Source organism: Hetaerina americana, unplaced genomic scaffold (genome assembly GCF_022747635.1).
Source record: "Hetaerina americana unplaced genomic scaffold, ioHetAmer1.1.p SCAF_135, whole genome shotgun sequence".
In the NCBI taxonomy this organism is placed as follows: domain Eukaryota; kingdom Metazoa; phylum Arthropoda; class Insecta; order Odonata; family Calopterygidae; genus Hetaerina; species Hetaerina americana.
This window is the reverse complement of record NW_027286459.1, coordinates 534,762-550,000: the sequence shown is the minus strand read 5'-3', so window position 1 is coordinate 550,000 and position 15,239 is coordinate 534,762. Positions and strand designations below refer to the sequence as shown.

Below are 15,239 nucleotides of genomic sequence, written 5' to 3'. Positions count from 1 at the left end.
TAACCAGCGAGAAGTTTGCGTAGACAAGAACAGAAATGTCGTCTCACCGGGGGGGAGAAAGAAAAACTTTTTAAAAGGTCAACCGTTGCGTTGCCATTGGAACCAACTACGGCTGTGGATTCAACCACCTCCAAAATACCAAACAGAAGCAGCAAGAACAAGAGAGAAAGAGAGAGTCTTCTGTGCCGTCGGTACACCCACCGCAAAACGGCACACATACACACACATACACAGTTCCAAAATTATTCGTCCCTCACAGAACAACTTGAAGGCTTGCAGGCTCAATTCCGAAACGTCTTTCTTGCAGGGGGATGGGTATAGAACAAAAACACAATCACTTGCGCTCACAATCAAAACACACCGAACCATACACGCAAGGACTCACGCATACATACGCAAAGGTGGGTGGGGAGGGGATGTTACATCTAAGGAGAGATTGGTGGGGCAGACGAGAGATGTCCGCAGGCATCCGTCCACGTTCATTGGTCAACTCTCCCAGGACGTGGGCCGGGCCACAAAAGGGACGCAAAGTGTACAGCTTCACGTTGCGGGCCCAAACGTCCTCCCGTCGCCAGCCCACCGTCTCTGCCACCAAGCGTCCAATCAGACGGTCTCGTACTCTGATCGAATTGCACGGGCAAGGCAGCAAGACAGGACAATGCCAACAAACTGAAATGTACAAGTGAAATAACATCAGAAATCAACATTCAAACCATTCAGCACATATCACAGCGAAATAAAACAGGAGGTCTGTTCGAAAAGTACGCTATTGTGTTGTTCCAAAAATTATTTACTTGTTCATGAATATCCATTTTGTCCCATTTAAAGAAATCTCCATTAGATACTATAGACACAAGCTAAGTGTTTTCCAATCCTCGAAAAACTTCAAAAAATCATTTTTAACCCTATTAGTGGGGCGGGCCGATATATATCGGCGGGAATACGAATTTGGAACAATTTGGTTACAATTCAAAAGTCCCTGTTCTTCTGCTTTGTTCCGAAGTCACCATATCGTTGTTACTGTGACCAAGTCACATGTAACTCTTTCGTAGTCACTGCTCCGAAGGACCGGCAAACTGTTACCGAGTAATTGTGACTCTGGTTACAGTTCCTCCATTTGTATTATTGTCACGCTGTCACAATTAAGTGTGGGGAGTGAAATTAACCCTCTTAGTGCGGCGGGCCGATATATATCGGCTTTCGTATCCATGGCGAAAAGTGCGGCGGGCCGATATATCGGCTCTTGCGTAGGCTATTGTTTAAATCGTTATAACTTATGGTTTTTTCTTTAATAATTTATGGTTTTTGTGCTATCGATCGGTTGAATTCCATAGAATTACGTAACTAATTTTTTAATTTTTTATTAGCAATTTTAAATGCTTTTCAAAAAGTATATTTCTTACTATAATTTTTCGTTCAGTTTTGTACATGTCGGGAAGCTCAGCCTAATTTTTTGCTCGTTTTTTTTTCTGAGTGGTCTTACCACTATGAGAAGCCACTGAAAGGCTACTAATTAATCTGTGATCATTTGTAATCTCTTGAATGTGTTATGGTGTGGTGGTGTTGATATATATAGCTGCTTATTCAGACTTTGTTGAGATGATGGAAATGAGAGCACTGCTTTGTAATCATTTTGGTTTCTCTTGCCGTCCATCCTTTCTAATCATTTGCGCCCTGTGTAATGGATTACATTGTCAGCAGTTCTCTTTGAGTTAGAACTTGGTTTTTTTCCACCTTTAGATTGTAAGCACATTGCTGCGAAGTCTCAAGGAAAGGGGAAAAGTCCCAATTTGACTCAGTGAGATCAGCCTTTTCAACAAAATCGAACTATGCAGAGGCTAACAAAAAAATTTGCAATTCACTGGTTTTTCTTTATTTATTTATATAATATTTTCTACATGTCTTTTTGATTCTTTATTATATTTAAATATCGTAGTTTTATCGAAAAATATTTTTTTTAAATATTAGTTGTGTCTAAAAATCGAAATATTATTGCTAAAAAAATATTCTTCAAATTTATGATACTGTAATAATTACATTTATTTTTCAGATGATATAAATGTATTACATCATTATTAATTACAATATTATATTTCAAAATAAAAAAACTGCACATGGATATCTAAACAAATAACTTCACAATGTATTTTTCCCTGAAGTGATACATTTTCTGAAATAACCCTTCGCACTTCTCACTAAGTACCCCTGGAATCCCCGCCGCACTAAGAGGGTTAAACTTAGGATGGACTTCCACGGTTTGTGTCTTAAAGAGTATATGTGGATACCGTTTTCTTTTCCTGACGTACATTGTGGGAAGTGCTCAATTCGGAAGACCATCTTCATTTAAAAGCGTTGTCGCATGATAAACAGATTGTATTGGTAGTATTAGTAGTTTAGAGGGGAGGCAACTGACAGCTGAGGTCATTTGTGCCATAGGGTAGGGAAGGGTAGGGTGACAGGGAAGGATGAAGGGTGGAAAGAAAAACCCAGCGTAGACATTAGCCTACTCTATTAACGAAAGGCACCAAGGGGTCAATCATTTTAACGTCCCATCCGACCGCCGGCGTACTCATTCAAAGTACCCCTGGAATCCCCGCCGCACTAAGAGGGTTAATGATCTTGTTCAGCTCCTCCTTCGATGCAGTCTTTTATCTCTCGTCAATTGTAGCTTAGCGTCGTCCTTTCATGGGTCTCCTCTGTTTCGGGAACAAGAATAAGTCACTGGGGCCTAGTCTGGGGAATACGTTGGCTGCGGCATTGTTAGTGTGTTGTTTTTGAGCCATAAATTCTCGTACAAGTAACAATGTGTGTGAGCTGGGGCGTTGGTTATCATGGTGCAAAATTCAATTTTTGTTCTTCCACTCGACTCCTGGCGTTTGTGCTGGATTGCTTTGCGCAAATTGCACATAACTTGCAGGTAATATTCCTTGTTTACCGTTCTACCCCTGTGGCAAGAACTCATGATGCACCACCCCCCTTAAAATCGAAGGAAACTGTAATTGCAAAACTTTCACATTCAACCGAACTTGGAGCACTTATCTCGGTCTTTGGCTTGTGCTGCAGCTTCCACATTGGGATGACTGAGGTGTAGTTTCCACGTCATGACCATAAACCAATGATTCATCACCAGTTACGATCCTCTGGAGCAAATATGGGTCATTGCGGACAGAGTCCAACACCTCATTGGCCCAATGTGGAATGTGAGCTACTGTTTTTGGTCGAAATTGAGCAATTCTGGTACGAATTTCGCGGCGACCCATGTCACGCCCTAATCATTGATATTTGCACGAGCCTATCGATATGTTTAGGTCCTCAGCAACTTCTCCAACGGTGATTCGACGTCTTGCCAATACTATTTTCTTCACTTCATCAATGTTTTCGTCTGTCATTGACAAGTTTGGGGGTCTGGTACGCTCTTCATCCTTCACTTCTTCTCGGCCCTCTTGAGAACATTTTGTACCTCCAATAAAGATTGTTTCGGTCCAAAGGTAGCTTCTCCATATGCCACAGTCAACATTCGGAATTCGTCGGTGGACTTAATTTTATTTTTTGCACAAAATTTGATACAAATTCTTTGATCTATATTTTGGAACAGGCAAAAATCCAAGCCAAAACAAGTGCCAGCAAAACAGCCATCAAATACTAAGGGAACATTAAGAATGACCAAACTTTTTGGCATAAGTACCGACATAAAACCACAAAAAATTCAAAAATCAAATATACATAACCCGCGGAAATTCAAAATTCGCAATACTTTTCGAACAGACATTGTATATACTCAAAATATTAACATTTGTCTCCTCACAGTCAAGGGGCAAACAGATACAACTAAATCTACAGGCCTACACATTTTTTCGTATAAAAAGTATCAGGATAAAATAGGAGGCATGCTCTTAAAGTAAGGGCCTTTTGGTCATGGGAATAAATATACTCATATGAAACACATTTCATTGTCTGCTGCACTTTCAGTTAGCCCTACAAACCTACTTCACTTCTCTACATAGTATCGCTGTTCACTTCTAAGCATATTTCGTATCGCTACACCAGCTTCCTATAACCCCCCTCTTGAGATAAGAAGCTCGCCACCTGAGAGAATTGAACCAAATTGACATTAAGGCCGTTCTTGAGTTCCTCTTCATGGTTTCGAAACGTTGACCACCAGGCCACTGTTTGCCATGTGCAAGGAGAATAGGAAGTAGTCGCCAGGTGAAAGGTCACGACTATATACGGTGGGGGGCACAAAAACTGTCTCGTCCACTGGACATTCTTTGCCCTCTTTGTGTAGTGGACGGTTTTGCATTTTCGGTAAACCCACCTTGCACACAATTTGTGGTATCCGAGGTTTCCCCTGACAATACTGTAGACAGTAGTGCGTCCAAGTTGAAGATATTGTTCAGCCAGGCTATTATTAATCGTCAGTTGATTATCACATCGCAGTTTTTGCTCCACTTGGAAAAACAATCCCATCGGTCAGAATACTGTGGGCAAACTGCCGCTTTGCTCTTCGTAAAGGGACGTTTTGTTCGTCCCCATTTATAATAATCACGGCACCATTGTCTCATAATCTTTCCTTCGCTCTCATGACTAACTGTAGGTCCATAAACTGAGGGTCCATAACTCACGATGAATTTCATTTGCAGCCGACAATCCATTTGCAATACAAGAATCGTACGAACTGTGTTCCAAAGTGCCAATATTTAAATATTAACAAACAGCCCTTACTTTATTAATATGCCTCTTGGTTTAATTACAGATTAGGTGTCATTAATGGGATGTCATCATCAGAATCACTTTCTTCACCAAAGTCTAATTACTGCTTAAATAGATAGAAAATGAATTATCCACAACTAAGTTTATACACGCTTCCTCCTACCTAAATTCCATACAAGCCAACATTGTTCGCAAAAAACACACTGGTTCATGGTATGTATGAGAAATAATGGCAAAAGTTTTGGGATTTATATTTCGGTAGATATTGCCAATTTACAATATGTTTCCCTAACACTCAAATTCAATGATTACTTCCTCCCTTGATGAAAGGGTCAACACACACACTTTGCCCGAGTGGCTATTCCATGAGGACTCAAAAGGCTTTGATAGACAGCGGTTTACGGCCAAGGGTACCATGCCCACATGTGCAAGGGTCTAATTGACGACACTGCTCGACTTAATGTAGAGTAGCATCACTCATGGTGGGGTCCTTTGAGGGAGGAAGTGAATTTCACCACTTTTATAGGGAAGAATTGGAATAATAGTCCACCAATAGTTGACCCAGAGTGCCGAGAGGACTGTAATAGAGGGGATTAGGTGATCTTCGCGATGCCGTAGCGGACGGAAGGTCTTCTTCCTCGTAAGCAGACAGGCAAACATTCATCAGACTCTTCTCTTACTACTTTAAGGTGTTTGGGTGGTCGTCCGCCCAAACACCTTAAAGGAAACACTATGAATTTAATTAGCGTCCGAGATCTCTCGTGAAAATTGCCAAATTGTCAGTTCAATTCAATGACGAGTGCATTGTCACTGTCTTTATCAATAGTAATGCCAATACTATTACGATCTGTGCATCATTCGACAACCCTTGAAAACAAACACTGTCTTCTGAATTTCAGCACTTCACCCAAACATTACACGGCATCTTTGGCCGTGGACGTCAGTGGTGGGAAAGGTCCTCGATGACCTCTCTCTCAGCACCACTTAATAAACTGCAGTTTGAGACATGCTTCCATCCTTGAAACACACTGCACACACCTAAACACGTTCCAACCTGAACTAACTCTCTCGGGCAACTGGCAAGTTAAGCAACCTCTAAAATCAACCTCTCACACACACGCCAGGACAATATTGTTCCCAATGCCTTTTACCCAAGCCACGTACGCACAGGGTACATTCCAATAGTGCCAGGACTGATTTTTTAACAAGAATTTCATTGACGATATACTTACATCGACTTAATAATCTTCAAAGTATGCTTCTTGAGCTGCTACACACTTAGTATAACGTTGCTCCCATTCCCCGTACGCCCGCTGGAAATATTCTTTGGGGATGCCGTTGATGACCCTCGTCAAAGCCTCTTGAACGGCCTTTATCGAGTCAAAACGTCGTCCCTTGAGCTGTCTTTTCATCAGGGGGAAGAAGAAGTCCGGTGGTGCCAGATCGGGAAATGGCAGAATTTTCGGCACCATCTTGGCGCACACCTTGCGCATGGCCAAATCCTGTTAAATAATGCGTTGGACGTTGGATGCAGACAGATCCAACTGGTCTGTGATTTCTTCACTGGTTAAGCGTCGGTCTGTGTTCAACAGTGTCACTCTCACTCTGTCAACATTCGGATCGGTTCTTGCCGTCGACAGCCGTCCGGAGCGATGGTCGTCTTCAACGAGCTCCCTACCCTCTTTAAACAACTTGTGCCACTCAAATACTGTGGAACGGCTTAAGGCAGTGTCCCCATAAGCCTGCTTGATCATATCGAGGGTCTCAGTTGCCGTCTTCCCGAGTTTCGCACAAAACTTCACGGAATAACGTTGCTCTAAATTCAGATTCATTTTGTTTTTCAACGCGGACAAAAGAACTTGCTTCACTAAAAACGGTGTCCTCACTCAACGACAGCCCGCATGCGACTGAGGTTGGTGTCGGTCTGTTGCTAAGAGCCCCCTCCACCTTACCCTGCCAGGCAGACCCCCCCTACACCGCTCTGTTCGCGCCAGAGAAAATCAGTCCTACCACTTTTGGGTGCAACCCTGTACGTACAGGTTACATTCCAAAAGTAATGCAATCATTTATTTAAAAAATAATTTAATGAAAATGATTTGCAAAAACACTTTGCATTCTTCAAAGTACTCTTTCCTTGGGCCTCCACTACACATTTTTCCAGTGGCTCTCCCATGCCCTGAATGGTGCCTTTGGGGACCTCTCGCAAGGTCTTCAAGTCACAGAACTGATTGGATCTCTTCTGAATGGACGTAAAACTGGTTCCTTTCAGGGCTGCCTGAGTGAACAAAAAGAAGTCCCTTCTGGGGTGATGTCGGGACTTTAGATAAGGGGGTGGTGGGGCAGTTTAAGCACCTGGTGTTTGGCCAGGAACTCTCTGACTCATTGTGTGTTGTCGTGATAAGAGTTGCCAGGTAGCGGAGATGTCTTTTCTTGTCCTGATAACCCTCTTTCGGAGTCTCTCCAGCACATCCACGTAGTAGACAGCGTTAACTATTTGTCCTTGAGGAACTAACTCCTTACGGACAACTCCTTTCCTGTCGAAAAAGACAATTAGCCTCGTTTTTCAACTCTTGATTCGCTCATTCATGCCTTTCATTGGCTCGGGGGACTGCCCTGTGTGTGCCACTCAGAGAGCCTTGGCGTTTCGTTTCTTAGGTATTAAAAAACCCTGGTCACCATCGCCAGTGATGACCCTATCCAACTAATCCGGTTAATTTTCAATGCGTTGCAAAAGTTCACATGAAATTAAAGGTTCGGTTGGTCTTTCCTGACGCGGTCGGCACTCGGTGGTTTACAATAACTGACGTCCTGCCACTTCCACAGCTTGGAGAGCACCGAGACTGGCTTTGTGGCAAAGCTTAATGTCCATCTCACCTACTCCAAGTGGTTCGATCTCACTCTTAACAATAGAAGAGGCGTGGGAAATTCAATTGCATTACTTATGGACTGCACCTGTTATGGTTGGGAGTGATAACCAAAGGAGGAAGGAGATGGGATAGACGGGGATGTTGGAGGGAAGAGGATTGGGACAATCTGCGGGAGATAACCAAATACAAGGCCTCCCGTTCTTCAGCTTGCCTCCGGGGGTCACCCGTCAGTGTGGCAGAGAGCCAATGACGTTCCTTCCCAATGGTTTCGGTCGAGAGGCCAAAGGCAATCGCGAGAGTGGATTAAACTCACCTGGATGAAGGCTATTCCAATCCCAACGCCACCAATACTCAAGGCGTGCACCTGGACGTAGTCAATGAACTCCTCAATGCAGCCCTTGGGGTAGGCGTTGATGGCAAGGCAAGGCAGTTTCTCCGTTTCTGAACCAGAAAGAAAGAACAAACAGTTCCAATCAAACAAAAAACAACAAAGAGAGATTTGCACAAGACAGGGCAGCATGCTCGATTAAGCGTTTGACATCTGTTAGCCTTAAGAGAGCTCCACGTAGGTTTGACTGATGTGACCTCTTGGGCTTTTCAAACACATCTCTGCGGCAGTGTGCATCTTCCACGCATAACTAAGATAGCAAGGCTGCATATACAGATTGCTTCTTGCGTCTGTGGTGTTTATTGTAGGCATTATCGCTGCCAAAACTTTTAAACACTGAAACGCACAAGGGCTGTCAAGAAAGTAAACGGTACATAGTTTGGGTCTGGCGTGTGGGGGTACGCAATAGGGGTAGAGATGGCACCACCATCTCGTTGTGTCTTTAATGTCCCCACAGCCATGGTAATGTGTGGTTTGGACCGTGGTTCTTTGCTCACTCAGCAAACAGTTGTTGTAAAGTGGAATGCAATGCAATTTGAAGAGATCTGTGAAGCGTTTGATGTGATTAAGGGTCGCTATATTACTCACGCAAACGCAAAACTGTTCAAGTCAATGAATTCACGGAACCACGTGATAATTAGTAACATCGTCAGGCTGCTATTGCTGGGAGAAACAGTGTCGTATTTGCAAATGAAATCCATGCCTCACATTCAATCAAATAAAGATTCCTCAACTGATTCCCATTTAATTTACTCCAACACGGAGTAAGTCTACCGATGTATTCATTCTCCACACCCATTTCCCGGGTTTTTCCCGGTATTCAAAATTAAAACAACCGATTTACACATCAAAACCCCTCTTGCACGCAAAGAGCACCCTTGCCTACTCACCTGCGGTTTCTCCGCAGCAAGAGGGAGGCAGTATCACCGAATCCCAATCAGAGGCATTGTTGGCTCCGCAGCAGTGAAGCTGTCAGGAAGAAGAAGAGAGGCGGGAGTGAGACAGGCGGACAGAACAAAGCATGGAGACGTTTCTTCGACAGCACAAAAACATGACAGTGTACACTTGTACGCAGAGACAAATTTGGCATTTTCGAACAATAATGTCTAAAAATAAAAATGTCACCAGGAATGTTGTCCCTATAAATACGATATGTGCACAGTAGAAAACTGGAATTCTTTTGATTTCGTGCATTTTGGTCAGTCCAATAGTCAAAACATTATTACATTACATCGGTATACATGTCCCTTAAGTATGAGAAAATTGTCAGCAGCGTTCACCTTTTTACTCTTTGCCAGCGTCAAGGTTTAAACGTGTTTTCACGACCCCTGCAACTTTTGTTTGCTTTTAAAAAATGAATCAAAGAATTTGCAAATCGAATTTTGCTTAAAAAAATAAACCAAGTGCAACTACAGGTCTGAAATGTTAAACCGTCTGGTCCATAACTTTCAACATTCATTGAATTCAATTCATTCATTCATTCATTCCGTTCTGTAACCGAGTGCCGGGGTACCCACCCACGGCACGTTGTGGTACTTAAGTTTTACTCATATCCATTGCACTGGGCAGCAATGGGGATTAGTCTCTTCTGGAACATCACCGTTTGTTTTATATGATTTGACAATGCCAATACTCACGTCCCGCGCTTGGAGAATGACAAGGCTTCTTCTCCAATGCGAGAGACCTTTGGGCAATGCTCAGTAGCAATTTGGCAAAACATTTTAAGCCAACAGAGCACCTGACCATCAACGAGCAACTTTTCCCATACCAGGGTCGAACTTACTTCCCTCAATATATTACGTCATTCGTAAAACCAGTTAGGTGTGATTGAATGGCCATGGATTTAGTTTGTCAGTCTGCCAAGGGGTTGCAAGCATTGCTTAGTGAATTGGAAATTCAGTGCGACTGGTATGGGATGAGAATCAATATTAATAAAAGAAAGGTTATGAGATTCTCTAGGAAGAAAAAGGCCAAGCTTAACATTAAAATAGGAGGGCAAAAACTAGAGCAGGTAGAACAGTTTACGTATCTGGGAAGTGTTTTGGACCAACACGGTCAAAGTAGTAGGGACGTAAGGAGAAGAATTGCGCAATTAGGCAAAGAGGCTTTCACTAGGAGGAGGGAGTTGATGACAGGAACTTTGAGTAAGGATGTTAAGAAAAGATTCGTAAAGACTTTGATATGGAGCGTAGCTATGTACGGTGCGGAAACGTGGTCATTGAAGCAGGTGGATAGACGTAGACTGGAGGCTTTTGAAATGTGGGTGTGGAGAAGAATGGAGAAGGTGAAATGGACAGAGAAGAAAACAAACGAGGAAGTACTTGTTATGGTGGGCGAAGAGAGGGGTTTGTTGGGAGAAATCCTATAGAAGCAGGAAAAGTGGATGAAGGGGGTTTTGATCGGCAGTGGGATGTTGAAGAAGACTGTAATAGAGGGGAGGAAGGTGAGCAAACGAGGAAAGGGGAGGAACAGGATGGGGATGTTGGACAGGATGAAGGGAGGAAGAAAGTACTCAGAGATGAAGAGGGACCTGATGTAGAGTAGGATTTTGTGTTCTGCTAGGGGCCACAAATTATTTAATTAGTAATTATGTCCATCCAAAAACCTACCTTAACTGGTAGATTACCTAATAATAAATAATATTACATCAAAGCCAGCCTAGCATGGAATCAAAGTATGGTGGATATTATAATGCTGACAATTCGTATCCACTTGCTGGACAGCTTTACAATGGAATATCAGTGCCAGGCACGAGAAAAACGTTGGCAAGGGAGTTGTCGAAGACTTGGTGGCACCGTACTAAATATTCAGTACAAATATTACATTGGATAATTACTTCATTGCCCTGCCATTGGCAAAATGTTTACTCTCGTGGCATTTGACGATTGATGGCACTTTGAATGAAAATACGAGAGGGGGGGGACCCAAAACTAACAGGAATATTGTTATACTTTCTTGAGTTCTCAATTTTTTTCAAACAAACCTCCAGGCAGCTGGTTCTATTCAAACAATAGTCCCATTCATAATAGAGAATTTTTTCCTATTTGTTTTCTGCGTCCTTATTTTTATTTTGAAACTATGGTCGTATTTCCTCCATAGCTACGAATACTTAATTGTATATTTATAACCGAAGGGGTTAGGGTGGGGGCTAAACGTGGAGTGCATTTTTAAGAGAGCTTTCAAAACTCTTCATTGAGTGATGAGAAACCTCAAAGGGAGCATTAGAGCAACCAAGGAGAAGGCTTATCAGACCTTAGCAAGACCAATTTTAGAACACGCATCTATTCATAATGTATGACACCCTCGTGAAGAAGGACATATCATGAAACTGGAGAAGGTACAAAGAAAGGCTGCTCGATATGCACTGGGGAAGCATAGAATTAGGATGGAGAGTGTGTCTGACATGCTAAACACACTGGGCTGGGAACCTACAAAAACTAGAAGGAAAATAAGCAGACTGTGTTGGAATGTTCCGCATTCTGAAGTGGGAAGGAAGCTTGGGGAGAAGATCTAAGGAAAGAGGCGGGGAACCCAAATTGTATCGGGAGAAATGACCACAAATTCAAGGCTAAATGCCAGGCACAGAGAACTAATAGAAATAAATTTCTTTCCTAAATAAAACAATTCGTTGATTGGAAGTTTTTAACTGCATAACTATTGGTGTAGTTTCCTAAACAAGGATAAATAATTTAAAGAAAAGATGGAAGGAGTTTATGTAATAATTTGATTTATGTGTAGTGTATTGTGTACATTAAATGCAACAGCTTAATTTTTTTTATTTCAATTCATCTCTTTTCCTCCTTCTTGCTGATTGATTGAATGTTAATGAGATTTGGACTTTCTCGTTTTGTGAAAGATATTTCTATTTGGAAGTATCCTTTGAAGTGTACTTCTGTTTTGCTGACTGATTTAACCTTTTATCTTTTGTGATTACTCGGGACTTGTGTCCCACCTGACACTGTCTTATCTGCACACGTGGACTTTAATATTAAAAATAATAATAGTGCGTATCCCGGTCATGATGGAGGGGGGTATTAAATTAATAACTGTATTCAAACATTGATTGCGAAAAATTTTTCACGAAGAATTGCCGAGAGCCTAGTTCAATTTTGGGGATCCGGGCGGTCATGAAATTTCTTCAAGGGAAAGTTAATTTATTCTATTTGCAAAGTCGAAATGGATACCCGGGTACCCAGTTACGGCCCTGGACGGTTACAAAAAGGCCAAAATGACGACTGTCTCCCACACGAGTAGTACAAAAGTAAACACCAGTGGTATATGCAAACCTTACCAAAGATGGGCTCGGAGACATCGAAGAACACGAACTGAGGCCCCGGCACATATCAACGACGACCGATGAAAATACGTGGGAAAAGTGAATTAAAAGGTTCATGAAATGATCGCCAAATCACAATCAGAGAAGTCTTTGATTGTAAAACTGCAAAATTTGCACCGAAAGCACTGAATTGCGAAAACAAGAAAGACGGCGGCAAATTTGAAGTTGCTCAATCACCAAATAAACTCAACGAAGACTATGCAGATGTACCGAAACGTATTGCGAAAGAAGTGACGAAAACTGGGTTTAAATGGATATGACATTGCAACTTAAGGCTTCATTTACAAATTCTTCGATCCATTTCATTTCAAAACTGAACAAAAATCAGCTCACCCTCATAACAACACTTCTCTATCCTAAACGACTGCCACACAGACCAAAATTAAACATTTGAGCACGCATAAAAATGTTAACATTCTTTAGGGGCAGGTATATTCCCGTTATTTCCCGAATACACCTCTTAAACAATCATTTGACACACTGAAATAAACACTCGAGCTATGAACATTCAGAAGAGAGACCGCTCTCATTGAAACTATATGAAAATACACCAGAATTCAGACAATAACATTAACAAACACACAAGAAATGTTCGTCTAAACACTCATCGTGGGATCTACGATAGTGATTCGAAAAGTGAGGTCCCCTATTTCTTATTCCATGAAAAACCAAATTTATTCTCCCAAATTTGCGTACATCATTGGAAAGCTTGAGCATTTAACTATTTTCCTACACAGTCGCCTTGACTATCAATCACTTTTTGCATCCTTGTCAGCAACTTTTCATTAATACCGGCATTCTACCTTTCTCCCACGGCATCACACGCATCCAACTGCTTCTCTGATATAATAAATTCATTCTTCCATTTAATGTGGGAAGTGTACGGGGTGAGAAGTGTATTATGGACATCATAAACGAGCATTGGAAGTGGTGCAGGGAGTGTTTTGATGGCCGGGAAAACGTCCTACGATGAACAGCGGTCGATGGGGTGGCCACCGGAGTTTGCCATTCGAATATGAACAACTCCAATTGACGAGATGGTGGTGCGATATAACCAGAGGGAATTACCCTTCAATTAGATAAAAGGAAGGCCTTAGAGAATGAAGAGAGAGAGAGAGAGTGGCTACTTCTCCGTGCTGCAGGATATTGTTTGTCTTGAGGTAAATTAATTTACAAACAAGGTGTCTCTCCTCACTTAAAGGAGGAGTGTGTTTGCATATCTTAATACAATGCATGTCTTCACATCAAACGATGACCACCCCCTTACTCAATGGATCCGGCCGATGGGATATATCATCGACCACCCTCCTCACAGCCCAGAGGACAACACTGCCCCCCCAAGCGACTATCACTCGTTTGCCACTCTCAAAAAAACACCTTGGAGGACAGAAATTCAAGTCAGACGAGGAAGTGCAAGAAGCAGTCATCGCAGTTGCCTTTGTGTGATGCAGTGGGAGAAAGGTACGACACCGGTTTTAATAAAAAGCTGCTCACAAGGAGATGCAAAAAGTGATTGGTCGTCAAGGTGACTATGTTAGAAGAATAGCTTACTGCTCAAGCTTTCCAAAGATTTACGCAAAATTGAGAAAAAATTTCATTTTCTTGAAAATAAATGAGAGGTCTACCAAATGTCTCCCAAACCACATTATCAAAGGAACTATGTGAACGTAAGCAAATGAAACATTAATATAAATAATACGGCAACATACGTTGACCAAAAGAATTGTCAAAATGAATTAAAAGTGAAAATAAACTACATTAACAAAAAAATTTACAAAGCAAACAAATACACATCATTATACTCCAATAATCTGTACGAATATTAGCAATAATTACTCTGTCACATAACAGTTTAAATATAATTACGACCGTTTACATAACTAATTGTGAAAATATTTCAAAGGTTTGGAAACTTGGTTGCCAGTCCTTTTAAGCTTGGAAACTTGGTTGCCAGTCCTTTTAAGCTTGGAAACTTGTAAACTAGTCCTTAAAAGCTGGGAAACTTGGTTGCCAGTCCTTTTAAGCTTGGAAACTTGGTTGCCAGTCCTTTTAAGCTTGGAAACTTGGTTGCCAGTCCTTTTAAGCTTGGAAACTTGGTTGCCAGTCCTTTTAAGCTTGGAAACTTGGTTGCCAGTCCTTTTAAGCTTGGAAACTTGGTTGCCAGTCCTTTTAAGCTTGGAAACTTGGTTGCCAGTCCTTTTAAGCTTGGAAACTTGTAAACTAGTCCTTAAAAGCTGGGAAACTTGGTTGCCAGTCCTTTTAAGCTTGGAAACTTGGTTGCCAGTCCTTTTAAGCTTGGAAACTTGGTTGCCAGTCCTTTTAAGCTTGGAAACTTGTAAACTAGTCCTTAAAAGCTGGGAAACTTGGTTGCCAGTCCTTTTAAGCTTGGAAACTTGGTTGCCAGTCCTTTTAAGCTTGGAAACTTGGTTGCCAGTCCTTTAAAGCTTGGAAACTTGTAAACTAGTCCTTAAAAGCTGGCCAACTTGGTTGCCAGTCCTACACAGCTCCGAACTTTTTCTTACTTGACATTCATTGGATATAATAAGCAAAAGATCTATACGAAAACATATAACCTGCAACACAAAGCCGAACAGCAACCTGAAGGGTATTAGGGGTTTGCTGGACCATTACTCTACGAGATACATACATCCATCTGGATATCATTCCATTCGTTCATCTTCTCCGAAGAGTTGTCCTTCTTTGCCTCTTCAAAGTCATTCATCATCGACACCTTAAGGGCCTCGGATGCTTCGTTGCGTAGTACATAGCCCGCAATGCCCCCCGCAAGCTCCATAATGCAGATTACTATCAGGAGACCGGCAAACTGAAAACGCAAATGAAAAACACACGCAATTAGTCAGCCTCAATAGTTATAGACATCAAGGGCCAACACTATCCAACTTACAATTTACCTTGATAATGTCTAGTACCCCAAAAG

General features: G+C 41.9%; 1 protein-coding gene across 1 annotated transcript in view; it reads right to left on the bottom strand.

The window, feature by feature from the left end:
• LOC139686232 (CD63 antigen-like) overlaps positions 1 to 15,239 on the bottom strand; it is a 37,373-nt gene that overhangs the window by 1,264 nt on the left and 20,870 nt on the right. The window contains exons 3-6 of the mRNA XM_071583390.1: positions 14,949 to 15,125; positions 8,856 to 8,934; positions 7,891 to 8,018; positions 1 to 669 (exon numbers count right to left, since the gene is read on the bottom strand). The exon at positions 1 to 669 is cut by the window's left edge and continues 1,264 nt beyond it. Coding sequence (XP_071439491.1) covers positions 604 to 669; positions 7,891 to 8,018; positions 8,856 to 8,934; positions 14,949 to 15,125 — 450 coding nt within the window. The 3' untranslated portion in view covers positions 1 to 603. The remainder of the gene's footprint in view (positions 670 to 7,890; positions 8,019 to 8,855; positions 8,935 to 14,948; positions 15,126 to 15,239) is intronic.